General features: G+C 43.6%; 1 protein-coding gene across 1 annotated transcript; it reads right to left on the bottom strand.

The window, feature by feature from the left end:
• Positions 1 to 309: 309 nt before the first annotated feature.
• On the bottom strand, positions 310 to 21,919 carry pck2 (phosphoenolpyruvate carboxykinase 2 (mitochondrial)). The gene is made up of 11 exons (XM_083652478.1): positions 21,524 to 21,919; positions 12,796 to 13,008; positions 8,409 to 8,593; positions 6,600 to 6,670; positions 5,728 to 5,863; positions 5,349 to 5,536; positions 4,691 to 4,853; positions 4,319 to 4,534; positions 3,621 to 3,758; positions 2,631 to 2,726; positions 310 to 1,195 (listed from the first exon to the last, which is right to left on the bottom strand). The coding sequence occupies exons 1-11, from the start codon at positions 21,553 to 21,555 to the stop codon at positions 729 to 731; spliced, it is 1,905 nt and encodes a 634-aa protein (XP_083508604.1). The 5' UTR covers positions 21,556 to 21,919; the 3' UTR covers positions 310 to 728.
• Positions 21,920 to 22,491: the final 572 nt, after the last annotated feature.

Raw genomic sequence — 22,491 nt, forward strand, 5'->3', positions numbered from 1 at the left:
GCTGTATACACTGTACAATACACTGTATTGTAAAATGTCTGGAAGGCACTTGCTAGGCTCTGTTGATTGTGTTCTATTACCTGGCTGGGTTAGCCTGGCCATCTGCTTTACTGACCAGGAGTTAAGTTAAAGGGGGAAACCGCCTGTATGACACCACGTTACATAACTGTTGCTTCACGGAAACCCAGAGCTTCATGTTGAGTCCAACTTCTACTGAACAGTGTGTTTGACGGTTCACTTGATCCCTGCCCAGCCGTCTCCATCCACCACCCCCACCCCCCGCCCGCCCAGCCCCACTACCATTGTCACAGTATTGCAGCATCAGTGTGTGAAGTAGTGTCCAAAAGGTAAGTTCTAGTTTTGTAGTTCTTTTAGTAGTAGTAGCTTTTACCCTCCCTCATATTTAATGCCTTCCTGATTTCTCTCCATGAGAGGAAGAGAGAGGCAGGAGTCACTGCTACCTCTTTACATGCACAGAGTGTCCCGGCTGCTGACCAGAATCCAGTTCAGGTCTTTTTCTGGTTAAATGGTTTACTTCAACCTTTGATATCCTGTGACTGATTATCCCTTTTGTCACAAACACATTAACAGAATATTCCTATTTACCTTCAGAACCCAATTCTCTGTGCATGTAAACGTGGCTGTGATTGTACCCCAAAAGCTGAATCCTTTCATTTGTGACTCCCTCCTTACTCCCACTATTCTCCCCCCTCCCCAACGTTAGCGTTTTAATTCCGCACCCTCTCCTCCAGGGCCTTCAGCTCGGCCTCCACCTGAGTCGGCAGGTCGGCCCCCACCTGCTGAGTGAAGTAGGCTCTCAACTCCTGGGTCTCCTTCTGCCAGAAGGGCTTGGGCAGGTCGAACAGGGCCCCCATATCCACCTTGCCTAGCCCTTTTGTGTCGATGGCGCCATCTTGTGGCACCCATCCAATAATGCTTTTTCTGGCCGCCTCATCCTCCCTCTCCCGGCCGCAGCGCTTGAAGATCCACTCCAGCACGCGGGCATTCTCGCCAAAGCCGGGCCAGAGGAAGGAACCAGTCGCGGGGTCCTTCCTGAACCAGTTGACGTGGAAGATCTTGGGCAGCTGAGTGGGCGCCTTGCGGTTCTCCATGCTCAGCCAGTGAGCGAGGTAGTCGCCGAAGTTGTAGCCGAAGAACGGCCGCATCGCGAAGGGGTCGTGCATGATCACCTTGCCTGGGTGAAAAGATTGATTTCATGTCAACAAACTCAGTCAGTATCTGTATCACTGAGAATGGATGAAGACACATACACATAAACTAGAATGACCGCACCACGGATATATGCGTCCGCCAACAAGTGAGCAGTCAACATGAATGTCTGTCCAGACTTTGACGTTTGAGTCAAATGTGAAGAAATTTCGTCAAGCTGTTACTGAGATATGGTGTTACCGAGCTTGAAAATGGCATTCGTGAGGTCACAGTGGCCTTGACCTTTGACCACCAAAAAACAAATGGAGGAAGCCTCATGCAGTCTAATACACTAGTCAAAACAAGGCAGAGAAATTTATTTTCCTCTGGAACCCATTTATTTCTCTTTTTTCCTCTCTCCCTGCTAGTGACCTCACTCCCGCAGTGGCTCCCCTAGTCAAAGTTCCTAGTCAATAGTCACGGTAAATATTCTCACAAATCTTCTATCACACTACCAGAGATAACTCCTTTGTTCATTTTTCCTTTTTATTTTTGTCTTAAATGTATGTATGTTTTTTTTCTTTCTTCTTTTCCTTTGTTAATTGCTGTCAGGGTTGTGGGTGGGGGGAAGGGTTTTTATTTTCTCATTTCTTTTCATGTCTTTTATGTATAACCTGCTATTAACTGTGTCGTCTGAGATTTCTTATTTGTCTGGCTGAAAATAATAAAAAATGTATATACCAAAAAAAGGCGTTCCTGAGATATCACGTTAACGAGCATGAAATGAGCGGTCGTGAGGTCACAGTGACCTTGAACTTTGACCTTTGACCACCAAAATCTAATCAGTTCATCCTTGACTCCAAGTGGATGTTTGAGGCAAATTTGAAGAAATTCCATCAAGGCATTCCTGAGATATCGCGTTAACAAGCTTGAAAATGGCGTTTTGCGAGGTCACAGTGACCTTGACCTTTGACCTTTGATCACCAAAATCTAATCAGTTCATCCTTGCGTCAAAGTCGATGTTTGAGCCAAATTGGAAGAAATTCCGTCAAGGCATTCCTGAGATATCGCATTATCGAACTTGGGAATGGCATTCGTGAGGGCACGGTGACTTTGAACTTTGACCTATGACCACCAAAATCTAATCAGTTCATCCTTGAGTCCAAGTCGAGGTTTGAGGCAAATTTGATGAAATTCCGTCAAGGCGTTCTTCAGATATCGCGTTAACGATCATTGGACATACGTACGGACGTACCAACAACCCGAATCCATAATGCCTCCGGCATGGCTATCACCGGCGGAGGCATAAAAACTGGCAATCATTTTCAAATGGATCCTGGATTTCACATGTGAATCAGTACCAATGCAAATAGGATAACATATGTCATACTCATAACACCATAGCATTTTTTGTGCACATTTACAATTCAAACAGGCATTAGAGTTTATGATCTTATAATCTGAGGTTTGTGAGTCTGTACCTTTATGCTCTGCAGCTGCTGTGGACTCGGACCTCATGGCGGCTCCAACGAACACACCATGGCGCCAGTTAAACGTCTCGTACACCAGGGGGACTCCTGACAAATGCACGACAAAAAACATTTCATCATGTTTACTTGATGCTCACTGCTGCTCCTAACACAATTTGATGTGTTGTATTGTGTTGTTGTTGATGTGAGATCTTGAGAGATATTGTTCTAATGACTCTTAAACATTTAACATGCTGCCAACTAGCAAATTACTGTATGTTCAACCCTATGAGTCTTATCAATATTTTTCATAATAAGTGGGTATGACAAGACGGTGAGATCTGTCCTGTCCTCTATTCATTAATTCCTCTGTCTACTACAGTACCACTTCAGTGCTCAACTCAACAAGGCCAGTGGTGTGGGAGCGTCATGATGAGCCACACATGCTAGAATTGATCCTTACCTTTAGGACTGCTTCAAAAATAATTACTTTTCCTACCCCTGTAAATTATATTGACCTTGGAATTACAAGGAAAATTAGGATATACAAATAATGGAATACAACATGTTTTTTGCAAGTTGGAGGAACTTTCTATTTCTTAGCACTGTCATCTCTTCAACTTCTTTACTAAATTGGCTGCTTGCAATCATGGCAATTTTTGAATGTTGATTTATTTACAGTTTTTACTGAGTTTGTTGCCTAAATGTCATAATTTTGTGCTCTCGTCATTTTCATGTCAATAAAAATGCTCCATCTCTCTCTGATTAGCTCTTATTTTACTTGCTTATTTTACTTTTTTTGCAGTTTTCTCTTAAATAATCATTCTGGCATCACAGGAATATTGTCAGAACTGCAGTGCTGTCTATTTATTTGGTGTTTGTAATGTTGGTGATCTGGGAATTTAAGCTCACTCTGGATAACCTAAATGCCTAAAATGTATTTTCTATTTTATTTTTTCGAAACAAATCTCTTGATGTGTTTTAAGACGGAGCAGCACTGACCTTCTGGCCTTCTACCACCAAAGACAATGGCGTCGATGGGAACGCCCTCCTCGCTCTCCCACTGGGGGTCGATGATGGGACACTGAGAGGCTGGGGTGCAGAAGCGAGAGTTGGGGTGGGCACACGGAGTAGAACTTCCTGTTGACAGAGGGACAAATGGTGTCAATTTAGTCTAAATAAAGTTGTAACATGTTGAGTATCTGCTATTATCATTGCTGCTGTTATGTAAACCTGTTTTTGTGCTGTAATTTTTTTCTAACTTTGTTATGTAAAATGGTTTACTTTTACTTTATCAAATAGAGTAATTAAGCCGAAAATATCATAACCATCTACTGAATATTACATGGCGGCCATCCATACGGTGTATTGGTATAATGCAGTAATGTAATTTAAAGGAAGATTTTGCCAATTTCCAACCAGCTCTGTATCATTACATTGTCGGTAGTATATGCAAATGAACAATGTTTATGCGTCACCCTGCGGGGTTTCCGCCGGTAAATGAACGAGGTGCAGGGAACATGGAGGGAAGGTAAACATTGTTCATTTGCATATACTACCGACATTGTAATGATACAAGGCTGGTACCACTCCATACCACCAGGGGGCACCGTTGACACTATGGCTCCTCAGTTCCACCTCTGCGTTTCATTGGTCATGATGTCTTTGTAAAACATACACAGTCTTTCGGCTGCAGTTACCTGTCTTCCAGGTTTTGCCGTGCCAGTCTGTGAGTGTGACGCCGGATGGGGGGGCGTCCAGGCCCTCCCACCACACCCCTCCATCGCTGGTCTCACCGACGTTGGTGAACACGGTGTTTTTGGCGATGGTGGACATGGCGTGGGGGTTGGTCTTGACTGAGGTTCCCGGGGCCACACCAAAGAAACCATTCTCGGGGTTGATGGCCCTCAGTTTACCTGGAGAATAGTGTTGAAAAGTGGGGAAACAGGAAGAGGTACTGCTCTATAAATGCATTAAAAGGTGTGTGTGTGTGTGTGTGTGTGTGTGTGTGTGTGTGTGTGTGTGTGTATGTGTGTGTGTGAGTGTGTGTGTGTGTGTGTGTGTGTCCTCACCCTGGCTGTCGAACTTCATCCAAGCGATGTCGTCTCCCACACACTCGACCTTCCAGCCCGGCAGAGTTGGTTTCATCATGGCTAGGTTGGTTTTACCACAGGCACTAGGGAAGGCCGCCGCTACATAGCGCTTCACTCCCTGAGGGTTGGTGATGCCTAGGATCTGAAGAGGAGAGGAGGGGAGGGGAGGGAGAATGAGAGTGATGAGTATTTATGCAAAGTTCAAACCCGGCCTAAAATGCATTTTTGCATGAGAACAGTAGCGTCTCCTGTATACTGCAGCCTTATTCTTGCAACTACAGCAGCTAATTGAAAATACACATTCCCATCCTATGTTCAATGTAGGGGGAAAGCAGAAGAATTGGGGCACCCCAATTATGGCTATTAATATTAATTATTTTGAATACTTTAATCATTATTAGTCTTGATCATTTGTAGAACCCATGTTTTTACTGCAGTGTTGGCTTTGTGACTATTATAACTTACAGAGGACACTGTGAATGTAATGTAATGATTCAACATCGCTGATATTACTACTCAACAATTACTATTACAGAAAGAACAGACATTCTGGGGGGACAGGGGGATTGGTGACTTAAAAACCACATCCATCCATCCAATCACATTGTTGCATCTTCTTCTTCAAGCCATCCCTCACCAGCATGTGCTCGGCCAGCCAGCCCTCATCCTTGGCGATGCGTGAGGCGATGCGCAGGGCAAAGCACTTCTTCCCGAGTAGAGAGTTTCCACCGTAGCCGCTGCCGAAGGACAGGATTTGCCTGCTGTCTGGCAGGTGAGATATCAGCACCTGTTCTGGGTTACAGGGCCACGCGTTGACCAGGGGGGCTGGAGAGGAGAGAGAAGTGGGAGAGGGGGTGGTGAGATGGGAGAGGGGGAGATGGATTGAGAGAGAAGGGAAGGCAGATTTACAGAGCGAGGCAAGGAATAATACACTACTATTATTATAAAGCTATCAAACCATGTAAAATAAGTACAAAGCACAAAAAGAGCTTGGTTCATCCCCCTGGAACTGGTACCTTTGAGTGGCAAGGGCCGTCCTAAAGAGTGTTGGCAGCGGACAAACTCCACCCCTTCGGCCAGTTTGCTCAGGACCGGCGAGCCCATACGTGTCATGATCCCCATGCTGGCCACGACGTACGGCGAGTCCGTCACCTGGAAGGACAAGAAAATGTTATCACACTTCTCTGCGAGGTCTTATGATGGTAAAAATGTGATTTACAGTGATTTTAGTGTATCGAAGGCAGGGGTTTTCAAAGTCTGAGACTGTGGGCCTCCCCCCAGAGAAAACTTGGAAAAAGTGCCACCCTCGCTCAATTCCTGGATGCCTATGGGATCATGATTATCTTAATTGATCCCATAGACACTCAACAGTTGTGTCAAGATAGCCTGATATTTGTTGTTTAACATACTGTACTTCAGACTACACCAAATACATACAAAAAGATCTGTCTGAAGGCATTTATTCGTTTCTGACTCTGGGAAAGTGGGGAGAACTGTAGAACTGTAAAGTTCCACAAAACTACTGTAATCACACACATTTAGGCTATTCTATGTGGTCTCGTTTTGATAACTAATGTAATAACTAATGTGATATTTTTTCACTTCCATTCACTGAGCCTCCCCTGAAACTGCTTGGAGCCCCCCCCCCCCCACACTTTGAAAACCCCTGATCTAAGGCATTGTACAGCTTCATGAAAAATAAGACAATACTGCCTTTCAATCAGTGCATTAACTATTAGGCATGCTAGCAACATTGAGACTTCATCTTGTACATACTCAAAAGTAAGAGTACAACACAGTTAAAGCTATTGTAACTCAAGGCCACAGACAGTTTTGATTCCTAAACCATAGCTTGAGAAACACTAAGGTAAAGTGTAAAGTGCAGTACCTGGACTCCGTATTTAGACAGAGTGGAGCCTACTGGCCCCATACTGAACGGGATCACATACATGGTCCGACCTACAGAGAGGGTAAAGGGGAGAAGTTAATACAACACATTATGAGGTTTATTTTTCTATCATATATATATATGCAATACTTTAAACATTTATGAGATTTATGACAAATCATATATATATATATAAATGTGGACTCTGTCTGTCTTTCTGTTTTGGCCGACCACAGCTATGCCGTTTTACATGCGATCGGGCTGAAACTTTCAGGGGTGTAAAGAGCACCCGTGCGGGTGACCTGACGGAGCCGATTTTTAAATTAGGGCAGATTAATTGCCCTAAGGCTGATTGCCCTATGGCTGAGGCTATAGTTCAGTGATGATGTCACTGACATCACTGATGATGTCATCAGTGATGATGTCATCAGTAAGAGGGTTTCCATCCAAATATATCGCAACTTTTAATAGAATTTTCAGAAAGTCGGCAAAAGAAAATGCGAAATAATGCACGTTTCCATCCACTGCTATTTTGCGAATTATAGAGCTGTCAATCACCTTGTGTTTGAGGCTGTCTGAGCTGCTGATCAGCTGCTAGACCCGATATACAGCTCTATTAAACACATCTAACGTTATTCATTTAAAGTTTCTTGATGATCTACAAGTAGACAAAGGTACCATAACGCCATTTCTGGATTACCAGGTGCGACTCGGCAAGCATAACGTTATAATCCACGGAGCAGATAGTAAGTGAATATCATTTCATTCAATTCTAGAAGTGAGTCGCCTTAAAGTTAATATCCCAGTCTTCTTCTGTTTACCATGGCGGGTATTGTGCTGCGTATTTACCATTATTTACCGCGTGTAGCCCTATTGTGTGTAGGTTACACCACGGTATGTCATGTTTTGCAGTGATCAAGGCAAACTGCGTGGTTTTTGAATGGAGAGACAATGGAATATCGCTTAATCTGTTTCCACTGCACGTATCGCATTTTCCTTTTATCGATACACCCGACTTTTCCACCTCCCTTAAGCGTGAAAACTTTTTTGCTAAATTTGGAGGCTTTTGCGAATTAGACAGTGTTTCCACTCAGTTTCTTATGCGCAAGTTAAAATTTCACATAAAAACAGGTGGATGGAAACCAATTGAGTGACACACACACACACACACACACACACACACACACACACACACGAGAGAGACTAAGGGAGAGGGAGAGGGGGGAGAGACTGAGGGGGAGAGAGACTGAGGGAGAGAGAGAGAGGGAGACATTGCGCGTGCGCCAATAGGGCAGGCAAGGCCAAGCAGCAGCCGAGCTAGCGAGCTCGCACAGTGGGCGAGCCTAGGAACCAGCATGCGAGATGCCTAGTGTTGGGAAACTTTCATTCATGCCCCACCTTCCACATTAGTGAACATCGGGTTGAGATTTTTCATTAATGTATTTGTATGACATTTCTGTGACATTTGCTTTTATTTTGGCTAAAAGTCATACATACATAAATAACAGCAATATTATGCATTTTTAAGTAAATACGTTTATTTGACAGGCACTTCACTCACATCTTTCTCAAAAATAACACTGGGCCAATCTCCTTTACAAGAGAAAAAAGGGAAAAGAAAGGAAAAATGTCCTTGTTTTTTCCTGTTCATTATTTCATCCTGTTTATTTGCCAATGAGATTTTTTTTTTTACATTCGTACATCGAACACTTTCAAACGCCGTTTGAAAAGGAGGCAAGTTGAAACCCATCTGCTCCATGGCAACAAGGGACAAACATGATTATTTTCTGTTGGTATAGTGTTGTGTACCTGCCATGCAGCCGGGGAAACGCTCCTCTCTGGCCTTCTGCCAGTCCGCCTCGTTCATCCAGCTGCCCAGCTGGCTCTTGGCCCCTCCACTGGGGATGGGGATGGTGTCCCTCTGCTTCTTGGTCACAATCACCGTCTTGCTCTCCACCCGAGCCACGTCCTTAGGGTCCGTGCGCGCCAGCCAGCTGCAGACGACAACCATGGTGAACTCAGAGCGCCGTGCAGAAAAATGATAAATTGTGGGTAATAAAAAGACATTCACACTAAGAAGCGAGGCTGGAAGAGAGTGCTAGTATTGCAAGCTATGTAGCTGTAAGCAGCCAGATGGTGTGTATCTAAAGTCTACTAATGTCTGAGGAACACTATTAACAAGTCACATGAGCACAAACATAATATATCTGGATGTAACTGTAAGTAAATTAAGTAAAAATGTTTTTTAATCAATCAAGATGTTAGCAATACTCCTCCCCATATTTCCCACCAATAGTCTTGATAACAAGCAACTGAATCAACATCATACATACAATTGTAAAAAGAAAAGAAAAAAGAAAGCTTTTTTCCTTTAATTGATATTCTATTATGTGCTATTTGTCTTTTTTCCCTACTGCATCCTCTTACTTTTGCTACTGCAATAATATAATTTCCTATATAGTTTCACTATGACCCTAGTCTCGCTTGGCCAGACTATCTCCATAATTGGTTTAGCACTGTACCAGTGCTGGAGGGAGTCTGGCTCAACCTACTATCATTATGGTATGAGGCGTGTTTCAGTGGAGCCAAATTGCTAAATCCTTATAAGAAACCAGATAAAACAGAAAAAAAGTATGTTGAGCTTGTAAAACTTGCCATTTTCAGCCTGTAGGTTGCTAGCTCGCAGGTTGCTGTTTCACGTACAGTAGGGACAGCTATTTTGAAAACACGCCGATAGTGGGCCGTCTGAGATGGCCGGCACAATGGCAGAACTTATACCCACAGCCTACTTCCATTGAGTGAGACTACTATGACCCTGATTAGGCCACAAGCCGAAACATGTTTGTCTAATAATAAAGCTGTTCTTTATACTACAAGTTTTGCTGGAGTTTTGACCACAATATAATTTCCCCACAGGGAATCACTTAAGTGTGTGTCATCTTAGCTTATATTACATAACTGCCATAAATGATCCATCTGGTTACTCTATGTGCAAAAGTGTAAAAGCAACACTAGTGCTGCAGTGTTGTTCTGCTCTGTCTATAGGATCTGTCACCTGGATGGCTGAGACACAAGTTTTGTGTTACAGTTTGGCTATTCAGTTGTGTTTTATAACATTTGTTTATATGTCTATAGGTCCTTTCGCCACACTGTTATTACTACACTGTGATATGCATACACCAAATGTGACCAGGTGAAAATCCTAGGGCCCTATCATCGTACGGCGCTATCGTTTGCGCAGCCGTTTGTGCACCTCTTATGCTATCTTCCCTGTGTCTTAAGCTATCGTCTGCCTCCACCATCCAGTTTTGCGCTGGAATCTAAGCGCAGACACAGGTGTAGGCATGGCCCAGGTGTGTCTGTGCGCCTCTTAGCCTATCATCTGCCTCCCGCAAGTGTCATTTTGCGCTCTGGCGAAGATACCATCGCCATGTTCCGAGCGTAAACACAGGTTTGGGTGTTGCCCGTGCCAAAATAGGCGTTCCAGCGCAATGTGTTAGAAAAAAGGGCCTTTGGTGCTCTCAATTTTAACGCCACCTAATAGCAGGTCTTAGCGCAAAATATCCTACTACGCCAGGCGTACGCCTGAGCACACAGTATTGGATACGTTACGCATGGCATGGATGTCATTCTCTCTCCAACACCTCGTGCGCGCACACACTCAACCCTCCTCAGAATGCCATGTTGATTTTCAACTATAGCCTACATTGCAGAAAAAACACACCTTGATTTAAAAATGAGAATTAGTTTGTCATGGTTTTATTAGGCTACATAATTCCTGACCATACAGGTCTGTGGTGTGAGGTAACAGTAGATTGCTTTTGAGAAAGTTGTGCCAGCCAGTAGGCTATACAGTAACCTCTTTCCCTGCAATAGACCCTTCTCACGGGGGCCATTTTGTGTCGAAAAGGCAGGATAAACACAGGTGCAAGCAAAACACTAATGAGGGTTTCCATCTTCCATGATTGGAAGTTGGAAACCCTCATTAGTGTTTTGCTTGCACCTGCGTTTACCCTGCCTTTTCGACACAAAATGGCCCCCGTGAAAACGGTCTATTGCACCATGCAACAATAGCTTAAAGGAGAATTTCGTTTTTTTTTAACCTGGACCCATCTCCTGGCATTAATTATGATTAGACCACTCACCCAGCGATGTCCGCGGCGTTTCTGGCCGTCCTAGCGTTGTTTTGAGATCAATAGCGTCCAAGTCAGTTGTAAAATGGAGCTGATTTGGGGCCAAGTGTGAGCCTGTCTTTCCTGCATCTAAATAGCTATTTTTATTCCCGTTTTCCCCATATATCGTCATAATGTGATCCCTCAACATCCACCAGAGTGATATTTAGCCCCAGGCCATTTCCTGGAGTCGCACAGGGATCAAATTACCTCAAACGTGATCTCGGTCACCAAGTCTCGTGAAGTCCCGCGATACTTTCCTGCCGACTGGACAACTACAGGTAGGACGCTTTGCGGTGGTGGTTTTAGCGTAACCTATGTGGGGTTTGGCGTAACCTATGTGGGATTCGAAATAACGAAGGTTATGCCAAACCCCACATAGGTTACGCTAAAACCACGACCGCAAAGCGTCCTACCTGTAGTTGTCCAGTCGGCAGGAAAGTATCGCGGGACTTCACGAGACTTGGTGACCGAGATCACGTTTGAGGTAATTTGATCCCTGTGCGACTCCAGGAAATGGCCTGGGGCGAAATATTACTCTGGTGGATGTTGAGGGATCACATTATGACGATATTTGGGGAAAACGGGAATAAAAATAGCTATTTAGATGCAGGAAAGACAGGCTCACACTTGGCCCCAAATCAGCTCCATTTTACAACTGACTTGGATGCTATTGATATCAAAACAACGCTAGGTAGGCCAGAAACGCAGCGGACATCGCTGGGTGAGTGGTCTAATCATAATTAATGCCAGGAGATGGGTCCAGGTTAAAAAAAAACGAAATTCTCCTTTAACCTGAGTGGACAATTCTGATATAGGCTATTGAAATAGTCTAGAATTAAAATCTCACACATCCCTACCCTATTAAAGAAACTAATATTTTTAAATGTGTATGTTATAGCCTACAGTATATGAACGAAACCACTAATTACAGTAAGCGCACACTTTGGGACATGGGGATATTCACTGCGTAACTGCGCGGCAGCCCTTTGGTGTGTTTCAAATGGATTGTTCCATCAGCACCAATTTTTGTTAGTTTCTAATGGTTTATCTGAATGCGAACTGGTTCATCCTCCAATTCTCTCCCCTCTCTCGTTCTCTCCCCTCTCTCGTTCTCTCCCCCTCTCTTTTTTCTCTATCTCTCTCACTCTGTCCCTCTACTTGCCCACCACGGCACTCAGCAAGAAAGAAGCTGCTGTCACAGGGCATAAACACGCCTATATGGAGGTTTGCACGAGATGACGCCTAGCGCAGCGGCCTGACACGCCCACGCCCACCACTAGGGCTTTGCGTCGGGCTATTCCAGCGCAAAACGGGCCTAACGCAAAATTACCGCCTTTGCAACAATAGAGCCCCTAGTGCTTACACTGACTGAGAAAGAAGAGGCTGCAGCAGCTACAGTACTACTGTAGCAGAAAGCATCCATGATGGAGGGCAGCTACTGTAGCTCTCAGCCCACATCCATGGCTTGTCATTTTGGAAACCTGTCTCATGAAGGTAAACCATAAAAGCTGCTGTACTGATAGCTAAGTATAATGAATGACCTCTAATCAGCAGTGATGAAAGTTCATTAATAATACACTTTTTTGATGTCTTATCTAGTTTTATGAGGTGAGGGGGCTGGTGTCTGTGTGTCTGGCATCTCATGGTTGGCTTCAAGTCCACAGTGTGAGAAACGTGACTGAGAGACAGACTGATCTTTGTGTTGTAGAGGAGTTGATCAAATAATGTGATTAGAGATACATGGTGCTGCACGATTTGTTCTGCTTCAACATGGAAGCCCTGGTCCATTATTGGACATTATTTGACTTTTGCTTAAAGTTGTTTTGAAGCACTGTCATTGTAGAAGTGTTATAGAAAGAAAGGCGATGACTATTATAAATCTATGAAACTTAATAAAATGAGTACAAAGCACAAAAAGAGTCCTTGATCAATGAAATATAATGTTTAAACACAGCATCATATTACCATACCCACTGCCTTGTTTCAGTGACAGGAGATGTTTGCAGGGACAAAGCCCTTACCAGTTATCATATTTGGGAAGCCTCTTGACCATGCCTTCCCTCTCCAGGCCCGCCAGGATGTTGGCCGTTTCCTCCGGCGTCCCCGTCACCACGTGCACGCCGGCAGGCTTGCACTCCTCCACCGCCCCCTTGACAAACTCCGCCACGGCCGGGGGCAGCGAGGGGATGGAGGCCAGGGAGCGAACCCCGACACTTGCCCCAACAGCACCCCGCCTGGAAGAGAGGGGAAGGGACAGCCAGGTCAGAGCAGTGTGGCATTAAGTGAGCTAATCAGTGTGACCTAGCTAGTTAGAGCAGAGATCCAACAGAAACATTTAGCGAAAAGTATCACCATTCAAAGTACTATGATAATAATACTACTGGTTTGCTTTTTTTGGCTTGGGGCTTTTTAGACTTCTTTAAGCCTTTGAGCAGCGCGTTTTTGATTCTAGGACAAAGTCTCATCACCTGGCAAAGTAATGTCGTTGACACTGAAGAACATACACACTCCCAGGAAAGTAGATCAGGGGTGGCCAAACTACGGCCCATTTTTAAGTGGCCGGCCATGAATTTAGCACACACAAAAACAGTGGACGGTGAAGCTTTTTTTCCATTTTAAAGTTTACATAAACGAAAAAACTTTTTTTCCCCATTCCATTTTTTCCATGTAAAACCATTGAAAATGAGTTACTTGAGTTTAACCTGTTGACACAGCAAAATATTTGAAAACATACAGAAATACCCATTATAATAGGTGAGCACATCAAGAAACTATGTGTCATATATTTATTTTGGTGGAAATAACGTTTTTTATGGCACAAGGGTTTTCTGGTCTATCCTGCATCCCCCCCCCCCCCCCCCCCCCGGCTTTCAGTCTGAACAGGTTGAAAACTGCCGTGCTTAATATTGTTTGGCCCACAACCTAAAAAGTTTGGCCACCCCTGAAGTAGATGCTAGTATTCACCTTTCTCACAGGTTTCTGACCTGGCATTAAACATAGAGATGAGTCCCGGGCAGACTTACAGTATATTTCATATAAACGTAAACATTGTGTCATCTAGTGAGATAAGATCTTAAAGGTGGATCTCTATAGCAACAGATGACCAGCACATCTGGAGATGGAGAAATGAATAGACCGCTGGGCCTGAAGAGATGGAGAGGAGAGAAGGACAGAGGAAAGAGGGATGGAGGAAAGCGAGAGAAGGAAGGGTATATATTCAAACACGCTGACACTTTGTTTTTATGAGCTGGTTCTTCTGGGTATTGCTGCATGGACAATAAAGAAAACAGGCTTGAACACCGTTCAAAACAACCCGGAGATGGAAGTACCAGAATGATAACATGTATTTGTTTTGGCTGTCGTATATCAAGAGACGATATAGTATCACATCAATATCAGTATAACAGGATATCAGTTTTTTTTTCCCACAAACAGCAATCTGTCTAAGGAATGATTAAAGTCAATACATTGACAGCAAATATATTGGATCAATCAGACATTATTGAGAGTGAGACTTTCATATTTTCATATTTCATTCAGTGGTAGGAGATAAGTGGGACATTTACAACCTGTGGTTGAACTGGGCGTAACTCTAACACAGTTAGGACACACTCAACAACCAACACGTCTATAATGCATAATACAAGCCTCATCTACTAATGCACTGTTCTTCCATTGTGTCTGGCTGGCCCCTGTGTGTTATACCCTGCAAGGATATTTATGCATGACAGGCAAAACCTGCAAAGAGAACGGCTCTTCTAAACAGGAACTGATAATTGTTTGGGGAGATATAAAATCTGAAACGTCAGGAAATGGGGGTTTGTGATCTATCATCTATCCTACTATATAATGCTGCAGTGGCCTCATGGGAGAAAACTTAATTGTCTCTTAATAGTTCCTTACGGGCTATATATGCATCACTGAATATAGAGGGAATAGAAATAAGGGTTTCCCCAGTATAATATAAGCCTGGTGTATATAGGCCTCTTTTTTTTGCCTAATTTTGCCTATAGAAGCTGTGTCAACACTTTTTTAAATTCTCAATTCTACAATTCCATCCATAATTCTGTTGTCACAGAAACTATAGACTGTTTCAAAAATAACTATCATTCTTTTTTTTGGGCATTTATTAGATAGGACAGTAGATAGACAGAGAGGGAATAACATGTGGCAAAGGACCATGGGTCGGATTTGAACCCGGGTTGGCCACGGGACTAAGCCTTGGGACTAAGCCTTGGTGGTACGCGCTCTACCAGGTGAGCCAACAGGACGGGATGCCCCCAACATAACTAATACCAAAGACGATGGGATGTCAAGCAAGACGGTTCAACTTCAACTAATTTCCTGTCATTTTGACATGCGCGTTTTGCCCATGGTTTTCCACGGACACGCCCACTTTGGAGGTTTTCGGCCAGTCTGAGTCTATTGGAGTCAATGTGAAAAGTCAACGTGATCTCAGATTATAGTATTAAAGTAAATATTCTGCCCATTCTCCAAAGCCACATATCTTCAGAATATTCTGACACTAAAATGGCATTTTTCAGACAGACAGATCAGGAGAAAAATAAACTTGTTCAAGACCTGTCTCTATCTCAGCAACACACTCTCGTGAGATTTAGCAACGGGCAAACTACGGATGCAAACTACGGATGCGGCCCGCGGGCGCCACCTGTGTGGCCCGCGATGGAATTGCAAAAAAAAAAAAAAAAAAATCTTTTTACACAGTGCACCTGAACGCAACATGCAAGATACCCGCTGAATAAGTGTCCAAATGTTCATGTCATTCTGGCCAATACTCCACTTCTGTTATAGCATTTCAGTCTGGAATATGGAATATCTTTCAATAATCTTTATGACTAAAAGGCTACATTGAATTAGAAATTTAAATAATTAATTCATTGGTTTTGGATTTATTTAGCTTCAAGAGTGCATTTTTGTTCGTGTGACCCTCAACACAGGCTTTGATCATCCCGGGCCACTTACTGATACTTATGCTTAAATTAACCCACTCATATTCTGATTTATTTCAAGAAAAACATTTTGGCTAGTGGAAATTCTAATTGGCTGGTAACTTTAAAATCTAGCAGCCATATTGGCAGGTGGTCAAAAAAGTTAATTTCAAGCCCTGAGAGCAGGTGGTGACATAGGAGTGAGTGAGAAAAGGATGAAATATTGGTGGTTAAGACTGAATAATGACATCACAACTGTTAATTTAAAATGAGTTATTCCTCTAAACGTGGCTTCAAATGCACCAAATGTTTCACGCTGGCGCCGTTCGGCCCTCAGCAAAACCTGGTAGCGAGGACATTTTTTGTGGCCCTCTCTATCATCAAAGTTACCCATCCATGGGTGGGTTACGGCATGACAATATTTGTTCGGCCCCCGGTAACAATCTGGGTTTCTCATGTGGCCCCCCATGAAAAATAATTGCCCACCCCCGATGTAGTAGCTAAATCTGTGGCTAGAAAATGTTTCTTTTCAATGGAATAGGGGGGGTACGGTGGCGCAGTCGGTAGCGCTGTTGCCTCACAGCTAGAAGGTCCTGAGTTTGATTCTCGCCTGGGACGCTGTAGGCGCTGGGGTTGTGTTCCCCCCCATATCCTCAGTGCCCACTGCCCAGGTGGGCTATCGCGTCGAAAGGGCCTTTCTGTGTGGAGTTTGCATGTTCTCCCCGTGCTCCCCAGGGGGTTCCTCCGTACGTACATAATGGAAGATCTATGCTAATACTATTCTAAATGGACCAAATGTATTTGCTGTTGCAGTGTTTGCTAATACAATAGCTAACAGGAAGTATGTTTGGGTCCAAACTGTTCCCTAGCACCAGAATTCCAGTCAAACTGTCTATTAGTGGCATACGTACCTAATGCTCCCATTAGTCTGTTGCTGGCCCGCGCCGGACCCCCGTCACAAAAGACACTTGGCTGGCAATGCTATGTCGCCAGCCCCTGTCAAAAGACACTTGCCACCAGACCTAACAACTTTTCTGGGGGAAACCCTGGAAATGTTCTACATGGAAAACACGTAAGCTCCTCTGTCATCTCATTCAATCGTTTTCTGGAATGCTCATATTAGTGTGATCTGGTTTAAATGAATGAGGATCAACTGGACGGACCGACTGACCAGAGTCCTCACTGACTGAACTGGAGAGACCAGCTTTAGTTTCTTACCAGGACTATTCCCTTCTAGACATCCTTATTAAATACTAATCATACTTGAACGCAACTTTGTCAACTTTTAAATCACCTTTTAAAAAGCATTTTACATGCAGGCTATGATGTTTTTCCTCTCGATACTTCTGTAACCCTGTTTATAACTGATGTCTAGAATTTATTTTGATTGCCTCATTGGATTTTATTAATTGTTGTTTAATTGGTTGTAAAGTCCCCCTTAAAAAACTAATAATACCATAAAACTCCCATAGATCCCCATTCATTTTTAACAGTTTGGTCCTGGTTGGATTTAAAGGCCATTGGGTCATGAAACATTCACAACACATAAAAGGACCACAAACGCTTTCAATACAAGTAAAAAAAACAAAATCCCAAAAGTAGAGTAAGATGGTCTCCATGTGACAGCAGTGACACCAAGATCAGATGCCTTTGCTGCCCCGGGTTAGTTAGTGCAACCTGAGAGCCTGGAAATAGACGCCTCCAGTCCACATAAAGGGAGAGGCATGTAGGGGGCTGGCCTATTGTTTGTTGGCAGTAGGATATTCACACACACACAGAGAGGGCAAGCTGTTACAATACAGGCCGTGTGTGTGTGTTCCTTTATTTCCCTTTTGACAAGCAATGGTCGGCTAAACTGGAGAGAGGCTGCGTGTGTGTGTGTGTGTGTGTGTGTGTGCGAGCTAGCTTTGTGTGTGACTGTCTGCGCCTGTGGTGCAAAGGGGTTGACCTGAGATGTCCTCTTCAAAAAAATGAAATGCTGATTTAGATGCTGAAATTCACTGCTCAAATGAGAAACCCAAAAGGAACTGTAAAGATTAATGAAATGTTTTACTTGTTATAACAAGTAAAGAGCTGGTTTGCACTTTACGACTCATATTCCAGCAGCTTGTGTCCAAGCTGGCGGATACTTGGAGAGACTAGGAAGCAGGAATACAAATCACACTTGTCTACTTCGCCCGCTGGTTGAAAGAGAGAGATGGCGTTGTCCTGTTAAGCGGAGGCACGCAACTCTCAATTGGCTGCATTGAGTGTCTCATTACATATAATGTGCAAACATACATCTGGTCAGCATGTACAAAGAGCATGTGCAGTATGTGCAGCACTGAGTGAGAAGATAACGTGTAACTTGATGGTGAGCAGACAGGGAGTAAAGAACATTCTAATGCCAACCTCAGGGTTCAAACTCTGACAGGACATGTATCATTTAGCAAGCCAGCTGTTTAACCATTACTGTACTGGTAATTAATCATGAACAACCTGCAGTCTATGCTGCCACAGCATGCTTGACATACAGTGAAAAACAGATTTAGAGAGTGAGATAGTCTTGGTTTGCTTTATATGGAGTTTACATCCAAAGCTGAGTATAAATGTGATGTGTTTGATATGTTTGCTACCAGTTTTGGATTGGGGCCTTTATTAGACGGAGGTCAACTTTTATCTCATTGTCTCAACACTTCTGCTTCTCAGAGGAGGGACTGGAGTGATACACTGATACATTTGCAGCTTTTATTAGTGCAAACAGGTGACTTAACGTTTCAACACGACTACTGTGTCTTCATCATCTGACTCTGATGAAGGACTGTGTCTTCATCATCTGACTCTGATGAAGGATGAAGACACAGTAGTGTCGAAACGTTAGTCACCTGTTTGCACTAATAAAAGCGGCAAATCTATCAGTGTGCTCTAGTCCCTCATTTGTTTCCTGGAGGTTTGCTGTCCTCAAACTGAGAAACACCTGATTCAGCTGCATTTTGCTGGATGATGCATGGAGAACCCCTTTTTATGCCTCAGCCGACGATAGCCAGGCCGGAGGCATTATGGTTTCGGATTGTCTGTCTGTCCGTCCGTCCGTCCGATGTTCGTTAATGCGATATCTGAGCCTAAAATTTGCCTCAAACGTTGGCCCTCAAGGATGAACTGATTGGATTTTGGTGGTCAAAGGTCAAAGTTCAAGGTCACTGTGACCTCACGAATTCCATTTCCAAGCTCGTTAACGTGATATCTCAGGAACGCCTTGACGGAATTTCTTCCAATTTGGCTCAAACATCGATTTTGACTCTCAAGGAAGAACTGATAAGATTTTGGTGGTCCAAGGTCAAAGGTCACTGTGACCTCTCAAACGCTTGTTAACGCGATATCTCTGGAACACCTTGACGGAATTTCATCAAATTTGCCTCAACTTGGACTCCAGGATGAACTGATTATATTTTCAAAGGTCAAAGGTCAAAGTTCATGATTTGTTCTGATTGGATCAAAATTGGCACCGACCTCAAACTATCCAATCAGAGAAAAGTTGACATTTTCTAAGAAACAGAAGGTCCAATCGCCATCCTTGAGTCTCTACGAGTTACGGTTGCGGAGATACGTCCGCCCAGCCTGCAGGACTACAGGAGAGAGATAGAGGACAGTGGGGGGTTGGGGGTTTCAAGTCACTGACCAAACACTCTATTTCAGTGATTGCTGTCAGAATGTAGAGCCATTTAACACTTATTTGAACACAAAAACATCGCTGAATGCAGCTTTAATGACTTGCAGCTGGCGGGGGCAGAGTTTCTGCAAGCAGAGAAAGGGAGGATTTTTCTCTGTGAGGTAAACAGAGAGAGAAGGTAAGCACTTCCCATATGCTTATATTACCGAGATTATATATGATACAAAGTGGGTTGATAATCGGTAAAGCGATCCTTTAAAAAAATGACTAACATCAGCAGACACCGATATGAATGTCAATATATGGTGCATCCCTAGCTCTGTCATGCCACTGATTACCATTACCATAACCATCCGTGTGGTGCTGAGCATAATCTCAAATGCGATTATGATTGGAAAGGAGAAGAGTTGCATTGGATTTGAAATGAACAAATAGGACCAAAGCACCTCTAGTCTTCCCTCTTTGCATCAAACTCTTTTAGAAATCCTCAGCAGCTTCTGATGACCTTTGACCTCCCAACTGCCCCGCTCATTCAGCCCTTCGGGCCTTTCTCTCTCCCTTCTCTGATCCCATCCTCCCTTCCCTCTGCCCATCCCCCATACCTGACGAGCCACACTGCCAGTTCAGCATGCTTTGATTTAAGAAAATCAGCATAGATTTAACACGGTAAGACCACAATAAAACAATATCTGGAGACACTTGCAAAACTGTTCTACATGCTCTTCTAGACTGACAAACAGGTGGAGACTACCTCGCAGCATTTAAAAGCTATAAATGAATTTCCCATAATGACATCTGAGGGAGGGGGGATTTTGACAGCTTTCGTAAGCAGGGATGTTATCCAGAACAGAGTGAGGCATGGCAAGAATAGATAATGCTATGAACGTGTCAGTGCCCCAACCCCTGATCCCCGGGGCGGCTCTTGGCTCCAGCTGGGCTGAGAATGAAGAGGGTAATTCTCCCCCAGAACAATGAAACACACCCCCAAAATCAGCAGGCCAATCCTCATGCACCACAAGCAGGCACACCCACACGCTCCCCTCCCCTCATCACCCGGACTAGTCCTGGTCAATAGTCTCATAGGGCAGAGTCTACCGACGAAACAGGGACATGCACAAATAATGCATACATGAGGCTTACACATGCCAAGGTGAGTACAGAGATAATGGTCGATGCAGACTCCAGCTCCTGGTATCTCTCAACTAGAAACAATACCACAAATGTACAGGAGGAACATGGGCCCTTCTTTAGTTTTGAGCTGTCACTCACTCACATGCCCTCGCCAGTGCACACAGCCAGTCAGTCGCTCACATGCGTCCCCGCCAATGGGAAACAAAAGCGCACACACACACGCACACGCACACTACACACACACACACACACACACACACACACGCACACTACACGCGCGCACACACACACAATGCCATGGAGCGCTCACATTGACTCCCCGGGTCGCTGTGTGAAACGGTATCATCACAAACCCTGGAGGAAAGAGTGAAGAAAGGGAATGGAGAAAAATGATAGTAGATTTTTTTAAACCACACACAGCATTGAAACCTTATCTTATCACAGGCAGTTTCTCTGCAATCAAGTCTGTCAGGTTTTTGGAAGCACGCCGACAGTACAATACCCAAACAGATTTCACAACCAGGTTAAACTTTGTGTGATACAATGACAAATCAGGAAATTGTGGTCCATTTTACTTAAATGTCACCCCTTTTGGAAATGAATGCTACTCTAGAAGTTGAGGGATGTGTGATTCAATGCATATAAAATGTTGATCTAGGAATAGTGCCAAAGACCATAATCTCAAATTGGTTTACAGTGACTGGTTTCCAGAATCTTTAGATAGAATAGTTATATATCCATAATTACATTATAATCCATGCAGATAGTATATTGGCAATAACACAAAATGTTACTAAGAAAAGAAGTAAGAATGCATGACACCTACGAATATATTTTGGCATTTTTATTTTTGTTTATTATAAGTGCACTGAAATGGGTTTTTACAACAGTACTGTGGGCCTGTGTACTACTGTTATGAAAGGTACAAAGTGTCCATTACATGTGCAGATTCAATAACATAATAATAATAATACTACTACAGTATAATAATAATGATATAAAGAAAAACATGGGTCTCACCTTCGTATAACTCCAAGCAAAAGGCACGACATCTCCGGGGAGGGGGAAACTAGCTTATCAAATATAAAAGTTCAAGTAAAAAACACACAGCTGAAGAGGTAAAGTGCAGAGCTGTGGCTAGAGCTGCTCACAACTCATATCTGCCTGGTGTGCAGTGCAGTGAGAGGACCTTGCACTTTGCAACACGTGTACATTCACAAGATACACCTTGATGAACCTGTGAACAGGACGTCGTCCAAGTCCAACTGGTCCAACTAAACTCCAGCTAGGAGACTCTATTAGCTTGCCTAAGCGACGATACGGTCAGTACCGGCTGTATCTTTAGCTTATTCTAACCACTTCTGCAGCGACTGTCCATAAAGTATGATATTCTGTCTCCTATTTCGCTTCGGCTCACGTCGCAGGTTGCGCTCATACTGTTGTGTTTTCTGCTAAAAAACAAACCTAAAAACACGAACTGACCGCCCCTGCGGATGATGCAAGTTCCCCAACTAGTTTCTCCTCGGCGAGGCGAGCACTGTCTGAGCAAACCTGTGGAGCTTCAACCAGGAACTACGGAAGCCGGTGTGCGGACCGTGCCCATCATGGATGTATCAGATAATTATGTGGATGTAAACAAACAAACAAAAAGGTGCCCATGACGTGCCGACATAAATCCTCAGTAAGAAAAAGAAAAACAAACAAACTGAAAGTGTAATAACGCCTGAACATGTAATACAATTTGCACTTAACTTGTAATACCGTAGTAATAATAATGTAATAAATGTCCTGACTGATACTGTAATAACATTTTACTGAATACTTTATAATAAAACACACAATAATGTAGGCTACTAACTTGACCAATAATGTAACAAAATGTCTAAGTGAACTGTCTGTAATATTTTTATGCACTAGGCCTACCTTAGTTGGCTCTCAACTAGGCTACCCAACCCTCCCCCCCGCACCGCAAAAAAGACATGTTCATT

The sequence above is a fragment of the Poromitra crassiceps genome (genome assembly GCF_964638095.1).
Source record: "Poromitra crassiceps genome assembly, chromosome: 2".
NCBI classification, from domain to species: Eukaryota; Metazoa; Chordata; class Actinopteri; order Beryciformes; family Melamphaidae; genus Poromitra; species Poromitra crassiceps.

What these genes read in the sequence shown, in the direction of transcription:
- pck2 (XM_083652478.1), bottom strand. Translation starts at nt 21,555, where the DNA reads ATGTCGTGCCTTTTGCTTGGAGTTATACGAAG. An exon ending in CTTCCCAAATATGATAACTG is followed by an intron (nt 8,594 to 12,795) that starts GTAAGGGCTTTG and finishes TGTCGTCTGCAG; the next exon opens with CTGGCTGGCGCGCACGGACC. An exon ending in TGGTGGTAGAAGGCCAGAAG is followed by an intron (nt 2,727 to 3,620) that starts GTCAGTGCTGCT and finishes TGCATTTGTCAG; the next exon opens with GAGTCCCCCTGGTGTACGAG.